This window comes from Balaenoptera musculus, chromosome 9 (genome assembly GCF_009873245.2).
Source record: "Balaenoptera musculus isolate JJ_BM4_2016_0621 chromosome 9, mBalMus1.pri.v3, whole genome shotgun sequence".
In the NCBI taxonomy this organism is placed as follows: domain Eukaryota; kingdom Metazoa; phylum Chordata; class Mammalia; order Artiodactyla; family Balaenopteridae; genus Balaenoptera; species Balaenoptera musculus.
This window is the reverse complement of record NC_045793.1, coordinates 60,523,378-60,548,024: the sequence shown is the minus strand read 5'-3', so window position 1 is coordinate 60,548,024 and position 24,647 is coordinate 60,523,378. Positions and strand designations below refer to the sequence as shown.

The following is a 24,647-nucleotide window of genomic DNA, read 5'->3' as shown; positions in this document are numbered from 1 at the left end:
AAACAGCACACACATCCATTCTCTGTTTCTGATGGTTAAAATGAATTTCCAGAATCCAACAGAAACATCTTGTATTAGAAGCCTAATTTTTCTGCTGAGTTACCCAGATGTCAAACATACATGTGCTTTAAACTCCAGTGTGATGGCGTTGAAGTGCCTTCACCAGACTGGCTGTTTTAGGCATTACTGAGCCACACTACCCTTCCTCCCTCTGAGGTCAAGGAACCGGGAGGTTTATTGAAATTCCCACCTCTCTGACTTTCCTTGTCCTGCAGGTCAGGGCCCCTCCCCTCCCAACGGGCATTTGCCCACGACTAATGGTGTCAAGGCCCACATCTCTACTGGCTCTCAGATTGTCATCCACAGCTACCCTTTGTTCCCTAGTTTGCCAGGGTTGTCACCACAAGAATGGTACTTAGCCAGTACCTCACTGAGTGCCAGCATCTGGCCCACGTCTTAGGAATGGATTTGTACTTTGGTTTTGTTCTTACTGGGTTGAAGTTACTCATTTAATACAGTGGAACTCAGGGCCTTAGATTAAATTACTTTAGCCTCCTAATTACTCTTCGTGCCTTGGTTCTCTGCCCTTACCATCTGTCCTTCACCTGCCTCCAGAACTTTTTACTTTTTGAACTTGACTCTTTAAAAGCCACCCCATGTGTCTACAGAATTTTTTCCAACCCCCTTAGTGTGGCCTGGGGAGAAGCAGCGCAGTATACCGGCTAGGAGCACCCCCTTAGAGCCAGACCACCTAGGGTTGAACCCCACTGCCCCACCTAACAGCTGAGCCACCTTGGGGCAGGCTCCGAGAAGTCTGCCTCAGTTCCTCATCTGTTGATGGGATAAAAATAACATGTGCTGAGTTATTGTTATTGACTACTTGTGGTGTAGATTAAATGTGTTGATTCACATAAAGCGCATAGAGAAGTGCCTGGCATGTACTGGCTGTTGTCCTTATCGCTGCTACCATTGTTTATTACAATGTCTGTGATCTCACCACAGCCTCCAGTGATCTCGCCCTCACCCTGGCTGTGCCATGGTCTTGAGAGATTTTGGTGCCTTTTTACGCTCTGTCCTCTCTGCCTGGATCACCTTGCCCTCTGTTCTACTCATGTCTCTCTTCTCCAGTGAACCTCTGCTTAGCCTTAAAGAATCAAGTTAAGTATCTCCTCTTCTTTGATGCTTTTCTCCCTCCTGCAGGCAGAATAACTGGTTCTCTCCGCTGTGTTCCCATAGTACTTTGGTGCCCCGGGGCTGTGATACTCAGCACTCTGTTTTTAGGTGGTGTGTCTCCTTTCTGGCACACACAGACACCTAGGGCTCCCTTTTCTTCTAAACTGACACTGGCTCCAGGGGATGCCACAGATCTTACTATGTTCATCCCAGTTTCTTCCAGTACCAGGCACAGAAAGCATTTGGTAAATGTTTGCTGAACAAATAAATATTTGCTGCCCTATATATAGTCTTCAAAGCAGGGTTTTCTCTATTGTTTTGTTTTGCTCTCTGCTGTTCACAGTGCATTACTAAATTTATAGTGAGAAATACAAATCTCGATAGCTTAGAAGGCTGGCTGAAGTGATTGTATCTAACGCTCTAGTCATTTGGCTCTGTGGGCTGTTTTTTAGTAGTCATTTAAAAAGACCATCACAGGGTAGTTAAAGAGACAAGAGATCATCATTTAAATCACAGTGCTATCAGCCCATCCATGGCTTGGTCTACAATTTAATGATGGGAATAATACATCTAGCAAGTAAATATTTAACTAAACATTTTGGTACTTGACCTGAATGCAGAGAGTAGAATGGAAATTGTAAATGTTAAGATGTAGTTTAACCAGCTTATCCCTGAATTTTACTGGTAGAAATTAATGTTGTACTTTCATAAAGTAATAATAAAGCCTTTCTCCTCATAGATGTTATCTCATGGTATAAGTAAAGGATTAATAAGTGTGCACAGTTTAGGAGGAGAGAATTCTTACTTTGAATAAGAGGCGTTTGCTTTGCCCAGATGGTTCCATATTCACATTTTCTGTGCTGTTTCGGTTCATTTAGATTAAAAAGAGTATAGCCCGTACTCAAGCTAGCAGAAGCATAGGGGAACTTTTGGTAAGAGTTCACATGAGAGAGAAGGAAATCCGAGATCTCATGGGGATCCCAGGGCAGGAGTTTCACTGGAATCTGGCCTCAGTGGGACCGGAAGATGGTCAAGGCCGTCCCTCCCGCCTGTGCACCTTTCACGGGCTGTGTGTTTTCTCTCTCTCGGGTGTCTCCATTCTGTTCGCTACGCATTTTCTCCTGCCAGTCTTCTTCCTTTTCGTATCATAGTTGCTACTTCCTTGTGGCATTATCACACACGTGTCTTCAACTGGCCACTTTCCCCGCCCCATCTGGCACCTTCTCAGTTTGTGCCTTTGTGCTGACTGGCTCATTGCCTTTGAGAACTCTGTCACGCTCCTGGGAGAAGGATCCTGACTGAGTAGCTCTACTCTTGGTGCCAGGTCACAGGGCCCAGGTTGCTGAACTCATTGGCTGTACATCTTTTAGGTGTCTTGCCCTTGGGGATGAAACAGGCTCAAAATATGGCCGCCTAGAGAAGACGTTGCAAACCCAACTGTTTATAGGATCCGGGCAGCTTCGTTATATCAGTGAACAAATGAGGCTGGATGTGAAAGGCAAGCACACATCTGCCTGTCAGGCAGAGGACAGAGTTGGGTGTTGTCTAAAGGCAGAGACTCTAGAGGAGGATGGCTTATATTTGAACCCCAGTCTCCCTACTTATCATCTGGGTAACTGAGAACAAATGACTTAATCTCTATAAGCCTCAGTTTCCACTCTACAGGGTGGTTTTAAGGATTAAATGAGTTAGTAAAGTGCTTAACATGGTGCCTGACACATAATAAACCATATGTTGGCTGTTTTTAGAGGAAATTCTGATTAGCATCAGCATCCTTCTCATTTAGCTTTACAATGAAATGAGCTTTCTCCAATTCTGCCTAAATCATGAAGCTGTCTTGGTCTATTTAGTTTCTCCCTTTTTGTAAAGCCATAAGCCCAGAGAGATATTTCTCTATTGTGAGGATATCAACAGAGCAAGAAATGATGAACGATAGTTGGCACTTGTCCTTATTGCCATGCTGGCATTAGGGCGTGGCGAGGACCTTGCTGAATTGATGCTTGGGTCCTGTCTAAAGGGCAGAGCCTCACCCAGCTGGAGATAGATTGCTGTGATGTCAGAAGGAGGCCCAGAGCTGTCAGACCCATTAATCAATCAGTTGATCAATCTAGTCATCCATTCAGCCATCTGTCTATCTATCTATATAATCTCAAATTATGTTTAAAACCTGTGCTACTCAGCAAAACACATCTGCAAGCTGATGCACACATCCCTCGAGCTAGTGACTTTTGGCTGTAGGCTGTTTCTTTAAGAAGATGACGTGGGCAGGGCTGGTCTCTCCGAAGAGGCTGAGGGTGGACCTTTTAACATAGCGAATTAGGAAAGTGTACTTACTGGTGACGGATAACACCATGAAGACCCTCCCAAGGACAGCAGCACGACACGGCAACAATATATTCTGATCCTTGGGGTTAGCTTACTGAGTGTTTCCAAGGAAAGGCATCTGTCTTTGATTCGATTTTCTTAGAAAGAACAGATGAAAAAGGTAACTTTTTTTTTTTTAGTTCAAATATGTAGGTCCACTACTGTCATAACTGCCTTTCCTAGAAGTGGCCCTTTCCTGTCAAAGACCACACCTCCTCCTTGTGCCCTGATTCTTAATTTCCACTCCACCTATCTTGTCCAAAACTGAGCTCTGCCATCTTCATGTGTACCAGGTGTTAGTGCTAAAAACTGAGCTCTAGCAGTCGGAGCCAGTTACACACACACACACACACCCCCCACACACCCCACACGCACACACACACACACCCCCACACAGACACACCTCACACCCCACACGCACACACCACACACACACACCCACACCCCACACACACACACCACACACACACAAACACCCCACACCTCACACGCAGACACCATGCACACACCACACACACACACAAACACACCCCACCACTATGCCCTGTTTTCTGCACCACATCCAGAGTGGTGTTTTGAAAATATGAAGTGACACATCACTCTCCTCCTAATGGAAATGCTTCTTACCTGACTTGGAGTATATCGGGCTTCGGGGTCCTGGTCTGCAGCGTGGCATCAGGCCCCACCTGTGCCTCTCCCTGTGCCTGCCTCCTGTGAGGCGATGTACTGACACTCTCCCTCATTTTTGGGCACACCAGGCTTGTTCCCACTCTGCTGTCTTTGCCCCGTCTGTTCCCCTTCCCGAAATGCAATGCACGTTTCCCCAACTTTTTCAGCAAGGCCTCTCCCCTCCTTCCATCTGAGACCAGTCAGAGGGAGCCTCGTTTGTCTTGAGCTTGTCACAGAGTCATAGTTGCTAAATGTATGAATGGCTGAACCGTGGGCAGTGGAGGGGGGGGGTGAGGAGCTGAGAAAGGTGTTAGAGAAAAAGAATATTTTCACTAAAGTCCACTGATTTAAGAGGCGGGAGGGAAAAAAGCAAATCTGTGGAATAATGAGATTTCCTGTATCACTAATACTGTTGATTTACCCAGTGTGCAAACGATCCAGAATGTGGGGGGGAATTTACTCAGGCCTGATGTGGCTCTTAGACATTAGTACCTAAACATTCCATTTCAAGTACTCTCATTCAAGGTAAGAGCAGAAAATGGCAGCAAAGATTGCCCCAGTTTTTACATTGTGATCCCCCTCTTTAGAGCTGTTGATGTGTTTAGTTAATGTTAATTTATTTAATATGCTTCTACTTTTGTTGTTTTTCAGGTCTGTTGCCACAGTTATTGGGAGTCGCCCCAGAGAAGGCCATAAAACTTACAGTAAGTCTTTTGATTTGATGCTTCAGATGAAGGGAGTTTGCACATACTCAGGAATCTAGCAGAGATTCTTTTTTTTTTTTTTCCTCGTTTTTAAAGTGTTTGTTTATTTATTTATTTATGGCTGTGTTGGGTCTTCGTTTCTGTGCGAGGGCTTTCTCTAGTTGCGGCAAGCGGGGTCTGCTCTTCATCGCGGTGCGCGGGCCTCTCACTCTCGCGGCCTCTCTTGTTGTGGAGCACAGGCTCCAGACGCGCAGGCTCAGTAACTGTGGCTCACGGGCCCAGCTGCTCCGCGGCATGTGGGATGTTCCCAGACCAGGGCTCGAACCCGTGTCCCCTGCATTGGCAGGCAGACTCTCAACCAGTGCGCCACCAGGGAAGCCCTAGCAGAGATTCTTATGTGAAACAGCAGGTCTGTGTTTCCTCAGAGGCGCTAACGGATTTGAACATAGAGGTGCTCACCACACATAGCTTTTTATTATTCCCCATTTAACAGCAAACATCTGGGAATGTGATAATATACTTGAACAAGGTTTTTGGTGGTTGCCACCACCGTCATCATTGTCAGCATCATTATAGTAGTGGCAGCAACAGCAGCTAAATTTCCTTCAGTACCTACCATCTTAGGTGCTTTCCGTGTATTATCTGTTACTGTTTTAATCTCAAGCAAGGTGTGACCCACAGTTTACGAGTCAGGAAAGTGAGGCCCACGGGGATTAAGTATTTACCTGTGTTTGCACAGGTCATTAGTAGGAAGACTAGAATTCAAAACCAGATTTTTCTGACTCCAAAGCATATTGTTCAAGTACACATGCTATTTACAGAATTCATGTTTGGGGTGTATTCTGTACACATTTGCCAAAGTGACATGTTGAGGGGTCTGAGTTCTAGTTTAAGTTGATCCTCCATCAGATTGGTTCTCCAGTGCCTGACTCCTGTCTGACAGGTGGTAAGTATTCAGTATGTATTTGTGCAATGGATAAATAATTGCATTTTCATCACCAAGGTCATAAAGCCCCAGAAAGTTAAACTTTACTTTTGGATTGGGCTGTGTAGCATTGGTGCTGAAATTCTTCTTTTACCGTCTTATTTTGTGACCTTGGGACAGCTAATCTTCTGACTGATCCTTAAAATTGCTTGTAGTACATACCATTTTGAGAATGTTATACTTAATTAATTAATGCTCTTGATGTTCTCTGAGAATCCTTGAGAAATTTTTTAAATACTGAATTTCTACTAAGCTAAAAGATCTGCTCAGCCAAATTTGTCTCGATGATGCTGTTTTAGATTAAATCTTGTCGGAAGACTTGAAAGTGATTTTTTAATCAAATCCTATAAAACAGTTTTTAAGTTATAAAAATGTATGTTTTAATTTTGTCTCTATTGTTAATATGTCTCTCTTTTTATGCTATTGTAATTGCAGGACATATTTGAATTAAGCTTGTAAGCCACCTCTCTTAATTGTTTTCTCCGTGAAACATCAGGAATACGTATTTATATATTTTACCTTTCAAAAACTATGTATATGCTATTAAGAGCAAACTCTTAAGATACTTCATTTATTCAGTTTATGATTACTCCAGTACAGTGACAGAGAAAAATAACATTTATTTACAGTTGTATATTTGTATGTGTTTAATGGCTTTCTCTATATTTTTCATCATCTTCTATAAATATTTTTCTTCAAGGTGAATGATTTTGTGAGGGATAAATTTACACGCAGAGACGGCTTAGTCCCACTCGCAGCAGAAATTCTTGCTGGGGGCTGTGTAAGTACCTTTTGCGGATCTCTACATTGAAAAGACTTGTTTCACGTACATATCACGACCGTGCTACACAAGTGTGGACTAAGGCTTCTGTTCACCACAGGTCCCGTTCAAGGGCAGAGTCTACTAGGGGACCTCGGCTTTTCCTAGACAGGCGGACCACTCCTGAGGTGGAAGGGTAAACGTCTCTGGCCTTACTGCCTGTTAAGTCATGCCTGTTAAATTCGCCATTGCTTGCAGTTGGTTCTGCAGGAGAAGTCATTTGTGGCAGAAGTGTTTGGCCTTTGAACAGATCTTTGCTAACCTTTTCTAGAGTGTATTTTTCGTACATTCTTTCCTCATGGCACCCTCTGCTGGGTCAGGCACTGAAATTTGTAGTTTGAAGTCAGCAGCCATAGCTCTCTGCTTTGCTTTACTTCACCAATGCCAGCAACTCTTCAAGTTTCCCAGTGCTTCCAGGGGAAGGATGTGGGAGGTGACTGGCTGAGTGCGCTCCGCATTGTCAAAAATGCTTGGAACGAGTATTTCTTTATATGCATGAACAACCTGCATCTTGTTCTTGAGCTCAGCAAAACATCATGTCTTGTTTTATTTCATGTACAGGTTTGTTCATGTGAATGTAAATACCTTAAGTAAGTAAAACTCTTATACAAAGACTGGTGCTATTTAAAGATAAGGTTGGTTAAATAAACGGTCTTTGATCACTAGGGCAATAAATATTGGTATATTTTCCATCTACACCTGTGTTTCTTGTACAAAAGATAAGGTCACTTTTTTTTTTTTTTTTTTAATTCGCTTGTTCTGTGCAGGAAATGGTGTTCATAAAATGATCTTTTCTTGAAAAGTCATTGAGTTTAGAAGTTGGGAAAACACCCGAGAATATTAAACCTTTGTCTGGAAAGGGCTTATTGTCCTAACATTGAATGGGGTTCCCTGAATGTAGCAGGAGCTACAGAGTCCTAGCTCCTGGTAATTCTTAAGAGATGGACGGAATTTGGCTACAGCCTGACTCTTTCTGTTTGATCACTGACCTGTCAGAGACGGCCAGGTAAGATCCTCTTGTCCTGTAACTTTAGGAGCATTCAGGATGGAAAAAGGGAGCCTTTAATGTCCTAAATAAAAAGGGCACACAATAATAATCAAAAAGAATATTAGGAGTTGCAGAAATGGCTCTTGCCGGTAAGTACTCGTCCTTTAAAACAACTGTAGTTTCCAGTTGAATAACTAGATTTTCTAATTTTCAATAGGCGTAACCATGGGCTATACCTAGTCCATCCTTGAGGCTATTACAAGGGTCCCGAGAGAGCAGGGCATTTCAGTAGGTCAGGTGGGTTTGTTTGTTTTTTTTAGAAGTCAGGTTTTAAACTTGCTGAAAAGACATGATTACACATCTCTGTAAGAATTTAGAATGGAAAACTATGTGATACTACTCAAGATTTTGGCAATAATCTTGAGGCTTATTTTCTTTTTAATGAAAGCATTTTGCCCGCACACAGGCCTGGGTGCCAAGGAGATTGGTCGTGGCACGTATCGTCTGCTGTAGGTGGTCTTGTTTTCTCGTACGTGGTCGCCCATTTCTTACACAAAGCACCGATTGGCATCAGACGCGGTGCCTAGTTCTTGCAAAGTGGTGCAGCCCTTTTCAAACCTGATCTAAACACAGGCTTAAAATTGGAGCCACTGGGGCTTTACAGCTACTTAAAATATCTGTGAAATGAGGTTTGCCATCCTTCATCTCAAAGGTGGGGAGACAGTGGTCCTCAGTGTTTCAAGTCTTCTGTTTTGACTCCCCCCTACTCCTCCCTCCCCCCGAGTCATTGCTTTGAGAAGTAAGAGTTTATCTTTCAGGTAAGCAATCCTGTTGGTGGCAAACAACCCAGGTCCTTTAGATCTCTGAGTAGTGGGATGGCTGGTTCCATTTCGGCACGTGTTTTTAAAGCAGTAGCAGCATCTTTCTCTGCAGGCTCTGGCGGAGTTGTCCCTGCCGTTCAGAGCCAGTCACACACCTCCTTAGAGAGCCCTTGTGAGTACCTCTGCCTCACTGCCCAGTTAGGACTACAGAGGGGTTAAAAGGTAGTGTTGCATGGGCAGTTCCCCTTAATTCACCCAAGCGTTGCCAGGCAGTACCTTTTAAGTCCCCGGGGAGCTCACCTTACTTTATTATCACCGAGGATTAGGAATATGGCTGACTTTTGCACTTATAACCTCAACTGCTGATTTCTTTGAAGATGGCTTTTTTGTTTATTTTATAATCTGTTTTCTACAAAAACAGGGAAAAGATGCAAGGAGGTCCTAGCTAAATCGTCTCCTAGCTAAACTAAGGCCTGTTTTATTATATATATATATATTTTTTTTTTTTTTTTAGAAAAACAACAAGAATGATAGTAAATTTGAAGGAAAATGTTGGAGGAAAAAGAATAAAATGGATCTCATTCATTAATTTTTGATATAATGAAATCTGTGACTGAAGAGATTAAAAAATACTCTTCTGTTTCATTGGTGTATGTAAAAGGATGAATCTAGCATTAAACTCACTTTTTACACTAGTTTAGAGCACTATTAAAAATTTGACCAGATTTCTGAGCATTTTTGTAGATTGACACTTAACAGTAGTGATATATTCAGCACAGCCCAAGGCTACACTAGGTGCCAAGACTGGGGTTTATAAACTCTAATTCTGAAAGGTGTCTTGTGGTTTGTGTTTTCTGCGTAAGTTGGTTTTCTACTTCCTGAATTAGACCAGGAGTTGTAGGAGTTTCGGCAACTTGTTTGACAACAGTTTTGACAAGTTGTACGAGTTTAGGTCTTTGACAAAGACCTGGAGCCTCAGGTGTCCCTGCACAAGATACATATATACCTTCTCTTTTTTCCATCCTTTCTTTCCTTTCCTGGGTCAGGAGCTCAGCCCTGGAGGGAGATGTGACTTAGGGTGGTCACTGTCAGCAACGGTGGAGGCTCCCAGTAAATGGGGCAGAGGACAGAGGGCCTGTCACCACTACCCATCTCCAGTTAGGTTCCCAGTGACTTTAAACCTGACATGTTACCTCTGGGTACGTTGTTGTGATTGCAGTGTTGCTGCTACTTTAAGAAAAAATAACATATGTAATACCATGTGGTCTGTAGGTTGCAGTCCTTAAATTCTACAAAGTAAGTCTTCTTTGCCTCTAGTGGAATAGAGGGTTGAACTCCTGGGGGCACTGGGATCTTTAGTTTTTGATCCTTTGATCTTAAGGTTGTCAGATAAGGAAATACAAATGGTGCCATGACTGGTTTCAGGGAAGATATAAATATGATTAATTTATTTGGCATGAAAATCTACATTGAAATGAAAAGAAAAGAAATGATATTCACTGGGTGGAAAAATATGTCAAAAAGGGATAAACCTCTGTCTTATGAAGCTTGTATTTAGTAAAAGTTATTTGTGTACCAATAAAAATTAATAGTATTCTGTAATAATTTTTGGAAACACAAGTGAACATGCTTCCTGAACAATAGTCCTTTGATATTGGATCCACTGTATTTTTCTTTCTTTTTTATGTTTATTTTATGTTGGAGTATAGTTGATCAACAATGTTGTGTTAGTTTCGGGTATACAGCAAAGTGATTCAGTTATACATATACATGTATCTATTCTTTTTCAGATTCTTTTCCCCTTTAGGTTATTATAGAGTATCAAGCAGTTTCCTGTGCTATACAGTAGGTCCTTGTTGGTTACCTATTTTAAATATAGTAGTGTGTACATGTCAATCCCCAATTCCCAATCTGTTCCTCCCCCCCTGGTAACCGTAAGTTCCTTCTCTAAGTCTGTGAGTCTGTTTCTGTTTTGTGAATAAGTTCGTTTGTATCTTTTTTTTTTTTTTTTAGATTCCACACATAAGTGATATCCTATGATATTTATCTTTCTCTGTCTGACTTACTTCACTTAGTGTGATTATCTCTAGGTCCATCCATGTTGCTGCAAATGGTATTATTTCATTCTTTTTAATGACTGAGTAATATTCCATTGTATATATGTAGCACATCTTCTTTATCCATTCGTCTGTTGATGGACATTTAGGTTGCTTCCATGTCTTGGCTATTGTAAACAGCGCTGCAGTGAACATTGTGGTGCATGTATCCTTTCGAACCATGTTTTTCTCCGGATATATGCCCAGGAGTGGGATTGCTAGATCATATGGTAGCTCTATTTTTAGTTTTTTAAGGAACCTCCATACTGTTCTCCATAGTGGCTGTACCAATTTACACTCCAACCAACAGTGTAGGAAGGTTCCCTCTTCTCCACACTCTCTCCGGCATTTATTGTCTGTAGATTTTGTGATGATGGCCATTCTGACTAGTGTGAGGTGGTATTTCATTGTAGTTTTGATTTGCATTTCTCTACTAATTAGCAGTGTTGAACATCTTTTTATGTGCCTCTTGGCCATCTGTATGTCTTCTCTGGAGAAATGTCTATTTAGATCTTCTGCCCATTTTTTGATTGAGTTGTTTGTTTTTTTGATATTGAGCCGCATGAGCTGTTTGTAAATTTTGGAGATTAATCCCTTGTCAGTTGCATTGTTTGCAAATATTTTCACCCATTCTGTGGATTGTCTTTTCGTTTTGTTTATGGTTTCCTTTGCTGTGCAAAAGCTTTTGAGTTTAATTAGGTCCCATTTGTTTATTTTTGTTTTTATTTCCATTACTCTAGGAGGCGTATCGTAAAAAATACTGCTGTAATTTATGTCAGTGCTCTGCCTGTGTTTTCCTCTAAGAGTTTTATAGTATCTGGTCTTAAATTTAGGTCTTTAATCCATATTGAGTTTATTTTTTGTGTATGGTGTTAAAGAATGTTCTAATTTCATGTTTTACATGTAGCTGTCCAGTTTTCCCAGCACCATTTATTGAAGAGACTGTCTTTTCTCCATTGTACAGTCTTGCCGCCTTTGTCATAGATTAATTGATCATAGGTGTGTGAGTTTATTTCTGAGTTTTCTCTCCTGTTCCATTGATCTATATTTCTGTTTTTGTGCCAGTACCATACTGTTTTGATGACTGTAGCTTTGTAGTTTAATCTGAAGCCTGGTAGCCTGATTCCTCCAGCTCCGTTTTTCTTTCTCAAGATTGATGTGGCTATTCGGGGTCCTTTGTGTCACCATACAAATTTTAAGATTTTTTGTTCTAGTTCTGTGAAAAATGCCATTGGTAGTTTTTCTATCGAGATACATACATGTGCATTTGGGTGTGGGTATATGTGTAAATATATCTAATGCTTATGGGAGCTTATATTCATTTTAAGTGGGAAAAATAATTGACATGCTCACATCACTGGTTCTGAAAGGGATTGGTGAGAATATCACCATGGAAAAACATGGCATGAAGAGCAATCTTAATTGCTCTCCCCTGCAAGTAAGTGTGACCCTAATATTGTGGCCTATGTTCCCATTATTGTGGTGATTCTCATATACATGGTATTTTTTGCTTGTTTGTACAGCCATGTATCAGATACCATTTTTAAGGAACGTTTTTATAACTCATCTTTTTTTTTTGCATTACGTTCAATTGCAGTTAATTTTTATGATTTTTGAAAAAGAAAAAGACACAGACACCCATGTGCCTGCCACTTAGCTTAAGATGTCAAACTTGACAAATGCAGCCAGAGGCCCTCTTGTATTTACCTGTCCCAATAGATTTTTCCTCCCTCATCTCCCAAGAGATAAAACTATCCTGAAATTGGTGTTTTTCATTCCCATGCCTGTTTTTTATACTTTTTGTGACATCTGAGTGTATCCCTAAGCAAGATGAATGTTTGCTTTTGGATGCTTCATTCTGACCCAGTGCTACAGGAACATAGACCCAATGATTCCCATACTGATGCCTTTGCATTTTTTTCTTACCAGTGCCTTGCTTGGAAGAAAAGGATAGTAAATGGGAATATTATTTTCAAATGCTGTAATGTGGCTGGCATACAGTGAGTATGTCTTATAGATGTGTGGATTTATACGATTTTATATAAATATAGTTGGAATGGAATATTTATTTAACCAAGTTTTATGTAACTTGGAGTTTCTTCGCTAAAGTCATTTCTTCAATCCTACCATTTAAACTCATGACGAGTACAGAGTAAATTTAAAATCGTGACCTTCCCCACTGCCAATACACACGCTCCCTACCTGCCTTACTGTCCCCACTCCTCCTCTTCTTCCTGATGGGAATGATTTCAGTGTTTCTCTATCACTGAGGAGGAGAGGTGTTCTAGTTATCTATTGTTGTATAACAAGTCATCGTCCAACTTAGTGGCTTCAAACAGCAATTTATTATTATCTCTCCTGGTTCTCCGGGCTGACTGGGTTCACCTGGGCAGTTCTCCATTGTGATCTCCATGTGGTGATAGGCAGACAGGAGCTGGGGCTGGAATCATCTGAAGGCTCCACAGGAATAGATGTCCAGGATGGCTCACACTTGGGCTGGCGGTGATGCTCACTGTTGCCTGGGAGCAGCTGGGGCTGTGGTCCAGAGCACCTACTACGTTCCTCTGTTATGTACCTTGAACTTTTCAAACCTCGGCAGCTTGATTCTAAGAGAAAGCTTCCCAAAAGCAGGCATTCTAAGATTCCTGGGCAGAAACTGCAAGACTTCTTATGACCTAGCCTTCAACAGCACTTCTTCTGCATTCTACTGGTCAAACAAGCCACTTAGCCCAGCCCAGATTCAAGAGGAGAGAAATTAGACTCTACTTCTCAATGAGAAGAGTAGCCAAGAATCTTTAAACTACCACTGGAGGGTTCAGTAAGCAGTGTTGTAGGATGGGAACATCCTCGTTGCCCTCCACTTTATGAAGATTTCATAGTTAATCACATGTCTTCTCCAAGGACCTGTTGCTGATTCTAGAACCCATCCCTGTCCCACATTGCTCTTGGTTGAAGGGAGCAGAAACTCACTAAAAAAAAGCAATAACTAAATGAAAGTCTTCCTGAAGGGTGTACATGAAATGAAATCGAAGGCGCTTGAGAATTGAGGCAGCTCTGTGCACTGGCAACTTTCTCTATTTTCTCTGGGCCTTCTTGGTCTCTCTCACAGGGACTTTGCATCTCTGCATATTTTTTTAAGACTTGACTTTAAGAGCAGGTTTAGATTCACAATTTTGAGAGAAAGATACAGAGATTTCCCGTATACTCCCTGCCCACCCCCCCACATGCATAGACTCCCCATTACCAGCATCCCCACCAGAGTGGTACATTTGTTACAGTTGATGAATCTACATTGGCACGTTAGTCATTTAAAGTCCATAGTTTACCTTAGGGTCCATTCATGGTGTCATGCATTCTACGGGCTTGGACAAATGTATGATATATATCCATCATGATAATATCATGCAGAGTGTTCTCACTGCCCTGAAAATCCTCTGTGTTCTGCCTCCCTGCCCCACCCCTAGCAACCGTTGATCTTTGTACTGTCTCCATAGTTTTACTTTTTCCAGAATGTCTTATGGTTGGAACCATACAGTTTTGTAGTCCTTCCAGATTGACTCCTTTCACTTAGTAATGTGCATTTAAGGTTCCTCCATGTCTCTTCATAGCTCATTTCTTTTCAGCACTCAGTAATATTCCTTTGAGCATACCACAGTTTATTTATTTGTTCACCTACTGAAGGACATCTTGGTTTCTTCCAAGTTTTGGCACTTGTAAATAAAACTGCCGTAAACATCCTTGTGCCAGGTTTTTGTTGAAAACGTAAGTTCTCAACTCCTTTGGGTAAATACCAAGGAGTGCAATTGTTGGATCTTACAGTAAGAGTATGTTTAGTTTTATGAGAAACCTCCAAGCTGTCTTCCGAAGTGGCTGTACCGTTTTGCATCCCTACCAGCAAGGAACGAGAGTTCTGTTGCCCCACATCCTTGCCAGCATTTGGTGTCGTCAGTGTTCTGTGCATCTTTTTACTTCGCTGATCCATCTCTTCTCGTCCTCATGGTGTTTACTTCCTCAAGAATTCCCGTCATGTTTTTGCTGGCCAACTGGGCTGTCACCCTACAGTATGATCTTCAGCTTCTTTTCATCCTCAGCCCTAGCTAATTGCTCAATTTTCTTTTGTTTTTCATTTAATTTTTGAGAGGAAATTTGATTGGCAATCCTCATCTTTGTGTGCCCGGTTTAGAGCAGTAGTCATGACCCACCCAGATGTTAATAACTTTGCTTAACAAATCCATTTGTTTCAACTATTTATAAATGTGTTCAAACCCTTCTTGTACCATTTTGGTTTTAGCTTGAATTCTGTAAGTATCCTGTGAATAGTAGTTTAGGTACTTTTGTTATAAAATGTACCCAAAGCCTTATTCCTTATGTCTGAGCTTGAAATCACTTGAGATTTCAAACCCAGTCATATCAAACCAGGAAGAAAATTTCCTCCTGTAATGAACACATATGCTCTGGCAATCAGAGCGGGTGAGTCAGAGTGCCTCAAGTGGATTTAAGTCGTACTTTTGTGATCTTTCTCTTCCCAGGGATTTCTGTGGAGATGTGGCCTCATGGTGTAGTTTTCTTAGGGCAGAATTTTAATTTCTCTGTGCAAGTCTCTGTGCACATATCCTACTTAATAAATATAGAATTATATGAGGCTCAGTCATTAAGTTGAATTTCTGTGAGGTTGCTGCTGTGTAACGTGTCAAGTAGCCATGATTTATTGTGTGTTATAATGATGCTATGGACATAAGGTTATTATTTTTTTAATGTTTAACATTATTATAATTTATTTGTAGTTTAATGAAAATCTAATGGTTAATTACATTGTTTTCAAATTTTGTTATTATTATTTGGAGTATCTCTGGGAGATTTTTTTGCATATCCCCCAAAATGTAAGACCATATTGTAAGGTTTTTTTCCCCCCCAATGGTAATTTGTAGTTTAGTAGATGACTTCTAACAAGATTCTAGTGAATTAAATTATCCATGTTTCATAAGCTTTACATTATTTAAAATACTTTTCATTCATTTCTGTATTTTTACAAATGAAAATAGTACCAAACATACATATTTTATTTTATTTATTTATTTAATATTTATTTATTTATTTGGTTGCACCGGGTCTTAGCTGTGGCTCGTGGGCTCCTAAGTTGTGGCTCACTGGCTCCTTAGTTATGGCTCGCCGGCTCCTTAGTTGTGGCACATGAGTTCCTTAGTTGCGGTTCGTGGGCTTCTTAGTTGCGGCTTGCCGGCTCCTTAGTTGCGGCATGCAAACTCTTCGTTGCAGCATGCATGTGGGATCTAGTTCCCTGGCCAGGGATCAAACCCGGGTCCCCTGCATTGGGAGTGTGAGTCTTAACCACTGCGCCATCAGGGAAGTCCCCAAACGTACATATTTTAGTCAAGGTCATATTATAAACATTTTCTGTCTTTCAACATATGTTATAATTGTGATTATTAAGAAAAAAAAATAACCATATTAAAGCTAGGGTAGAAAACAAAGCAAAAGAAACTGCCCATGGTTCTTCAATTCTCATAGCATAAGTTTTCTTAATCTGTACTTAACGCTTTATCCCTGACTTCCAGCTCTACTGACTGCAAGGCTTAGAGACTATATCAGGTATTATGTATGACCTGTTGTCTTTGTCAAATGTGGTCCTGCTTTGCCACTTGAGCTTTTCTTTTATAACTGTGCTGACAGCTAATTGTATCCTGGGGACCTTGGGTAAATGTTGACGGAACTGAGACATCTGTAAATGTGCAGGACAGGACCCGTGTCTCACTGTTATGCTCTGTATCTAGCCTTGTGCCTGACACATGGGAGAGGCTTAAAAATAGTTGCGGAATGAATAAATGCTTGACTAGAAGGTGTTGGTGATGAGGGCAGTAAACATAGGGTAGTCATTTGATACACTCTGTTGCTGTTACCTTCGTTACAGATGGGCAAGGAAGACACAGTGCCTCCAGGGATTGGAGCAGGGCACAGGAATTGATGGACCTTAGGGAATAGCTGTAACATGCCTACATATGTACATACCCAGGATGTTTCGCAAGTAATGTTTTCATTGGTCACTCAGGAAAGGAGCCAAAAAGCTTCTATTTATTTTATTTGGCTTCATTTCTAAGAATGGTAAATAAACTAACACACAAATATATGCAGAACCTTAAGAACAGGATGAAGATAAACAACTTGGGGCACTTGGTATAACTTACTCATTATTGCTTATGTTCTTAGTAGAAAAGATTTTATCGAATGGTTAACATGTGAAATTATGTCAGAATCATGAAGGAATCATACAAAAGAGTGGCTTTAAAAAAAAGACTAACAACAGTGAGATACCACTATACACCTTTTAGAATGGGTGAGATCCAGAGCACTGACGGTATCAAAGGCTGGTGAGGATGTGGAGCAACAGGAACTCTCATTTGTTGCTGGTAGGAATGCAAAATGCTGCAGCCACTTTGGAAGGCAGTTTGGAAGTTTCTTACAAAACTAAACATACTCTCATAGTAAGATCCAATCATTGCATTCCTTGGTATTTACCCAAAGGAGTTGAAAACTTATGTTTTCAGCAAAAACCTTTACAGCTGCTACAAACTGTATGGTTTGAACTATAGGACATTCTGGAAAAGGCAAAACTATGGAGACAGCAGAAGAATCAGTGGTTGCCAGGAGTTGGGGGGGAGGGAGGGATGAATAGGCAGAGCACAGAGGATTTTTAGGGCAGTGAAAATACTCTGTATGATATTATAATGATGGTAATATGTTGTTAAACATTTTTCTAAACCCATAGAAGATGCAACTCCGAGAGTGAACCTTAATTAAACTCTGGATGTTGGAGGATTATGAAAATAATTTTGCTCCATCACAATTTGCCCAGTAAGTCTTCTGGGGGATAGGACTAAGGCACTGGGCTGTGATAGGAATTCTATGGCCTGCCTGCTTCTATGAAAAGTTCTTTCTCCATACTTTTACTTGAACTTGGAGCAAAAATAAAAGGTATCTGATGGCAGTAAGGGTTCATAGCACTGGCCTACCTGGCTAACGGCTGCCTTTGGTGGCTCAGAAATGTCATCTTACTAGAAGCAATTCCATCTCGTGATAGACACTGAGCCAGCCAGATGTCTCTCTTCTGTTTTCCTCCCTTCCCCTTCTTTGTGAAGGTCTCAGAGCTATTTGGCTCAACACAGTTCAAACGCTGAACCATCCTTCTGGTTTTCTAATAAATAGGGGAGGGATTTGTTATGATATGAAGATATGAACAAAGATTGGGTCACAGCTTTCATACAGTTAAGATACTTTAGACATTGAAGGTCTGTAAATCATTAAGACATTCTGGTAGTAGTAGTCAAAATAGACATGTATAACAGGCAGAGCCCAAATGTGAACGTATTTGACAGCTCTGTAACTTAACTACTTTTTAATGTCAGCCGAACAGATTCCACTTTGGTTTCTTGGCCAGGCTTCTATAGGCCTGTTAAAACCCGATGAAGTTGAAAATTTGAAACTTAGTATTCGTAAAACACGTAAACAGAGTACCCTTTTTTTCTGTCTTACCATGTAGTTAAGAAATTAAGAATAGGAAATTTCAATTTGGTATCTGTCTCAAAAACAGTTAAGTGGTGAGAATCTATTTTCAAAGTTCTTAACAGTCAAATCACAGATTTTTTTTACTTAAGAGCTTAATTTACACATCAAATCAAAGGAGAAAATCCCATACTGCTTTGTGTTTGGAGGCGTGCATTTAGTCAGTTTAACTAGGTGTATTAGTTTTCTAGGGCTGCCATAGCAAAATGCCCCGGGCTGCATGGCTTAAACAACAGAAATTTTTTTTCTCACACTTATAGAAGCAGGAAGTCCAAGATCAAGGTGTCTGCAGGTTTGATTTTCTTCTGAAGCCTCCCTCCTTTGCTTGCAGGTGGCCATTTTCTCACTGTGTCCTCACATGGTCACCCCTCAATCTGTGTGTTATCTTTATCCTGATCTCTTCTTCTTCTAAGGACTCCAGTCATGTTGAATTAGGGCACACCCATATGACCTCATTTTACCTTAATTACGTCTTTAAAGGCCCTGTCTCCAAATATAGTCACATCAGAAGTACAGGGTTAGGTCTTCAGCATATCAATTTTGGAGGGACACAATTCAGCCCATAACACTAGGGGTTAAGATAAAGGTTCTTTTCTCAACTGCAATAAGGACTCAAGTTCTTGACTGAAGCAGGGTGATGACCCCTCGTGAGGGCACTGGGTCTGACACTTTCCCTTCAGAGCTTGATAGAGTGAGTGGCGTCTTGGCCTCATGCCCCTCACATTTGCCGGCTTCTCTGTGAGGTTGCTGAGCGCCTTCCTGTCTTCAGTATTTGTGAACAGCAGCTGAGTGCTATTGGGCGCTGTGTTCTAATTTAATTCACCCACTGTTATTTGCGGAATATCTGTTTTGTACATGTGATCTTTATATACCGTGATAATACCTGCACTGCGTACAAATTATTTTCATGTCTCCATTTAACATTGGAGTAGAGAGTAAATGGAAAATATGTTGAAGCTTAGATTTCTTAAGAAATCTTTGTTTTCCAATTTATTCAAATATCACATTCCATTATCACTTGAGTATTCATTTTATATGTAATGTAAGTCATTAGACATTTACTAGTGTAGACCTTTTTTTGTAGTTACAATTTTATTTGTATCAAAATAATCAAAATAATGTACTTGGGTTTTAGTTTAAAAAAACTTAAATTCCATATCTTCATATTAATCTATTTTTGACACATTTAAGCACACATTTTAGAATGTCACTGTGCAATTAGATATTCTTAGCACATGTCACTTGTGAAAAGCACTTTAAATCTAAGTACATTCAATTGAGCATAATTAGAATATCAAGATACATATTCTTCGTATACATTTTACCACTTAATTTTTTAAGTAGCTGTAAGTATCTACCATGTGAATTCAAATTAAAGGGAGGTGATTAAATTACAGTTATAGTTAATGCTTTTAGTTTAAAATATAGCAGGAATAACACTTTTTTAAAAAAAATACACTGCTACGTTTTCTGTGGACAGCAGATTGATGACAGAATCGACTTTTTGTTGCTGGTGTTGCATGCAAGACGGTTAATATTCTCTGCATATTCTCAAGACTGTTGCCTAGAATGGTGAGGGCAGAAGCAGGAGTCATAAGGGCTTTTTCATCTTGTGAGTTCTTTTGACTCGACCCCCCCCCCCCAACCCAGTCCCAAGAAAGAATGTTCAAGGATAATATCTTGGTTAGTAAAGAAGCATTAGAGAAAGGCTTGTTTAGTTCATAACAGGTGAGAAAAAATGGATTATAGGGAAATATGAACTGGGGCTCCTGAACTGATCTTTTAGATAATGTATTTAGGCTGCTGATATGTCCTGTGATAGTAATAGTGAGCAGACGACCTTGGCAAGTCATTTTTAATTTCCGTGTAACTTTTCTTTTTTTTTTTGGTGGGGGGCCATGCCACGTGGCTTGTGGATCTTAGTTCCCCAGCCAGGGATTGAACCTGGCCCCAGCAGTGAAAGCGCAGACTCCTAACCACTGGACCGCCAGGGAATTCCCTAATCCCATGTAACTTTAAAACTTACTTGTTCACAATCATTGGGCCTAAAGTATGTTAAGATCATTTTTGGGAAGATCACTGTTCTTGGAATACTTAGAGAAATTGGGCAGTACATTGAGATTCTGGATTATGTTGCCTTTCTAAATATTTGATTTCTTGAAATTCTACTTTTAAGAAAGAAGTAAGTATCACTTCCCTCAGTAAAGTTAACTATGCAGAATCAGAAGTGTTAACGATGAAGTTAATCATTACATAATATGGCAAAAGGAATTTGGGTGACAAAAGTGGGAGATAGAGAAGAAAAAATCAAGCTTACAGAAGCACCTGGGCACTGAGCAAAAGCTATGATAGACGCCACATTTCAGGTTCTTTGCAGACTATCTGTCTAGCCCATTTCAGAAAGAGGGGGTATTAGAAGAAAAAAACCTGTATTTTACTTCAAGCCCTGAGGACCGTATCATGTGAAAAATTCGAGCATTTGGAAAGAGTGATGCTTTGTGTTGGTAGAGTGCCATTCACCTGAGAAGCTTGGTGCTCGGGCTTCATGCTGACATAGTTGTAGCTTCCACAGCCCTGCTTCCCTTTCTGGTTGCTCTCAGCCCTCCTGGATGCAAAGGTGAATTTATGAAGGTCGTGGACTTTAGACAGGACTCACGCAGCTAGAACTGTCATATGGAGATGTGCACTTTCATTTGTACTGGTGGCAAGACGAGGCGTCTAGCATCCACTTGGGATAGTTTTAAAGTCCAAATATTAGGACTTGATCTGGAACATTAAGGGTGATTGTGTTACCTTTTCCTTCTAGCAGTCGTGTTACCTGGTTAGAAGGAGTGCACGGTGCGTCATTTTCAGCAGTGGGGAATCTTCTATACTATACCCTATCTAGTCTCTCTCGGTCCCTTTCGTGACCAGCAGTGCACATTTCCAAAGTGGCTTGCCAGTGTTGAGGGCAGCCCACACCTAAATGGAACAGAGATCAGTCCACAAACATGGTGTTGTAAATTATGCGGGTTATCTATCTGCCCATTGTCATTTTTACCGGGACATGATTATTAACCATTTCTCAGTAACAAAATTTCAGAATTTAAAATACCCACAATTTATTGAATGTCATCTTGAATTTAATTAAATAAAATTGAATGAATTTAAATTAAATAAAAACCATCTGGTTATGTAGAGCTCTGTGACATCACCCATCACTCACAGGAGTTCTTTTTTTTTTAATTAATTTATTTATTTTGGGCTGTGTTGGGTCTTTGTTGCTGCACACGGGCTTTCTCTAGTTGCAGCGAGCAGAGGCTACTCTTTGTTGCGGTGCATGGGCTTCTCATTGCAGTGGATTGTCTTTGTTGTGGAGCGCGGGCTCTAGGTGCGCGGTCTTCAGTATTTGTGGCGCGTGGGCTCAGCAGTTGTGGCTTGTGGGCTCTAGAGCAGAGGCTCAGGAGTTGTGGTGCATGGGCTTAGTTGCTCCGCAGCATGTGGGATCTTCCCGGGCTCGAACCCTTATCGCCTGCATTGGCAGGCGGATTCTTAACTACTGCGCCACCAGAGAAGTCCCACGTGAGTTCTTTTCTTCCTTTTTTTTCCTTTTTTACCTGATACAGCTGCTTCCTACCAGTCTTCAGTGTGACTGTGCTTTCCTCAGAAAGAAAGTTTAATTTGCAAGTTTCTAGGGAAAGAAAAATTTGAAAACTGAATTGTCCTGGCTTTGAAGGAGTTTGCTAAACTGAATTCACCTAAACAGAGTTTCGTCATGTATTTATTAATGGTAATCAGTACCACTGGTTGAGCACTGTGGTGTGCTAGGCACTGGAATCAGTGCTTTATACACTTGTTTCCGTTTACTCCTCACATAATCCTATAAATAACAGCTAGAATATGGGCTCCCTGAGGGTGGGGAGCTTTGTCAGTTTTGTTCCCTCCTATATACCTGCCCCTGGAGTTGGCACGTTGAAAGCATGAAGAGCATTAATGTCCCTGTGCCCATTTTACAGGTGAAATAAGTTTGGAGTGTGTAGGTTAAGAAGTTTGTCAGAGCCTAGGCTGTCAACCATGGGCCACGCTGACTCGCAGCAGTGCCCCCCATTTCTCAAGCAGCTGCTCTGTGTCAGGCAGTGTGCTAGCTGTGGTACATGCTACTCTATTTAGTCCTCACAATGAGTCTGTGAAATGCTTTCATCTCTTTGGTATAAATAAAGAATCTAAGTCTTAGTAAGTTTGAAGAATTTGTCCAAGGTCACATACAAGGAAATTATGAAGCCTGAATTAAAATCCAGGTTTCTCTGCTTCAGTTGCTCCTATGCTGAACCACTGTGCTATATTTAGGTAAAACCCACACTAGTGTAATTATTTTCTAAGCCCGTTTGAATAAAATTGAAAATAGGTCACTAGTTATGCATTTCTGAGTCTGAAATATTCCTCAAGGATTCAGATTTGGCATGATTGGGGGATTTTACCTCCTATTGGCCGGGCTTCCTCATGATTTATTGACTAATCTACAGAGAAAAACTTGATGCATCTGATGAAAATCAATGATACTGTACCTGGGAGAAAACCTCTCTTACACATTTCTTGATGGACTTCAGTGTCTCTGAAGCATTTGCATATCTGGATCTTTTCGCTTATCTAGTCTTGGCTAAATTTTTAAAAGTTACCGACACTATAAATGTGTGTTAATGTGGCACAGGATTCTCCACGTGACTTTTTGTTCAGAATATTCCTATCTTCAAACATCTTCATGAAACCTGGTTGGGATTTTATTTAGGAAGACTGCTCTGAATTTTAAATTAGTTTATGAAAAAATTGACACCTTTACAACCTTGGACTATTACATTCATTTATAGGAAATTGACATTTTTTACATTTGCATTTAAAATTAATTTACAGGTCAAATGACACCTTTATAACATTGAGTTTCCCAGTTTAAGAACAATACTTGTTTCACTAGTATTCAATCTGTATGCCCTTCGTATTTTAAAAGTCTATATTTTTCTTCATTTCAGTTCTATACATTTCACATTAGGTTATTTCTTGTTAATGCCACTTGTTAAAAAAGAAAAAAGTTAATGTGTAAGATTTTTTTTTTGGTGTAGCAGTTTCACATTTCTCCTCTAAAGATATATAATGTTTTTGAATGTCGGGCTCTGTTTTTTTTTTTTTTTAAATGCTACAGAATTTTTTGTCACACTGATGCAGGTATTCAGTACAAGTAGGCAATAAAATATTCTTGTGCAGTACCTGATAATAGCCTGGGTAAGAGTCCACATAGCGCCAAACTAAATCATTGCTCACCTACAGTCCTGTGCATACAGTCAGCTCTTAATAGAGAACCTAGAGAACCACTGTGGAGCTGCCCATGGCTCTGGGTACCCTGGGGCGGGCACAGATAAACAGCCCTACGCAGTGTTTAAACACTGGCTGCGTGCTGCATCTAACAGCCTGTTTCGAGTTGAGGGATAGAAGGCATGAGCAATTGCATTGGGCTCATCCTTAGACGTCATTAGCTGCTTCATCCTCTTGTCTGTGTTGCAAATCAGACTGACTTCACCATAACTTCTACTTGAGAGCCAGAGTATAATTTCACTGTTGCTTCTGAGGGCTCTTTTGTTGTTGATTTGGTTTATGCTTCAGAACTTTAGTTGTGGTTCCTAATGCCAAATCCTGATCCATTTGATTCTATTTTCTTTATCTTTGAAGACTGTATAGTAAGACTAAGACTAATAGTTTCTGCTCTGAAACAAAATCATCCCACAACTCTGTATGTGTCATTAAAGCAAATCTGCCAGCTTTACAAAACTATCTTCCACTCTTCCTCCTCCTCCACTCAGAACTTGTGCTGTTTTGCTTAAGCGAAACACAATTATCCCCAGTTCTGTTTATCTTTTCACTCTCCCTAGATCTTTTCTCCTTAATTCCCTAAATTTTCATTCTGCTTTGCTTGCTTCCATAAATGACTGTCCTTCTCTCTTTTCCACTTCCCTTGAGAAATGTAGCTTACAGGAGCTCTCTCATTCCTCAGCATCCCATCCCCAATCACAGATCACCCCATGCGCTGGACTTCACCTCCTCCTCCTTGTGTCAGCAGCTACTGTTGGCCTTCTTCTCCCTTTGGGAAGCCCCTTTCTTGACTTCTGAGCCTGCATCAGTGTGCACTGTGGTGTATAGCAGAAGATTGTCATCACTTCTTAGGTCTCCACTCTTGGTGTTTCATCTTCCTCCTACCCCATATAAGCTCCTGCCTTCAGTTAGCACATATGTGGGGTGACGCCCTCATCTGTGTCTCTGTCCTTAATAATTCCCAACTCACCCTTCTATTGCCTTCTGGGTGTGTCATCTCTTTAGGTTCTTTTGTTCTCCTCTTTTACATATATGCAAAAACTCTGTTCCTTTCTTCAACCCTACCCACTCCTTTTGCCCCACATTCAGCATCCAAGCCCTGCTGATCTCTGTTG

At 40.8% G+C, this 24,647-nt stretch overlaps 1 protein-coding gene across 4 annotated transcripts in view; it reads left to right on the top strand.

Annotated features, from left to right (window-relative positions):
* The window catches only part of SLC25A13 (solute carrier family 25 member 13), a 203,628-nt gene that overhangs the window by 143,829 nt on the left and 35,152 nt on the right, over nt 1-24,647 (top strand). For all 4 annotated transcript variants that reach the window (XM_036863127.1, XM_036863130.1, XM_036863129.1 and 1 more), the window contains 2 exons: nt 4,858-4,910; nt 6,596-6,676. In XM_036863127.1, the coding sequence (XP_036719022.1) occupies nt 4,858-4,910; nt 6,596-6,676 (134 nt within the window). The remainder of the gene's footprint in view (nt 1-4,857; nt 4,911-6,595; nt 6,677-24,647) is intronic.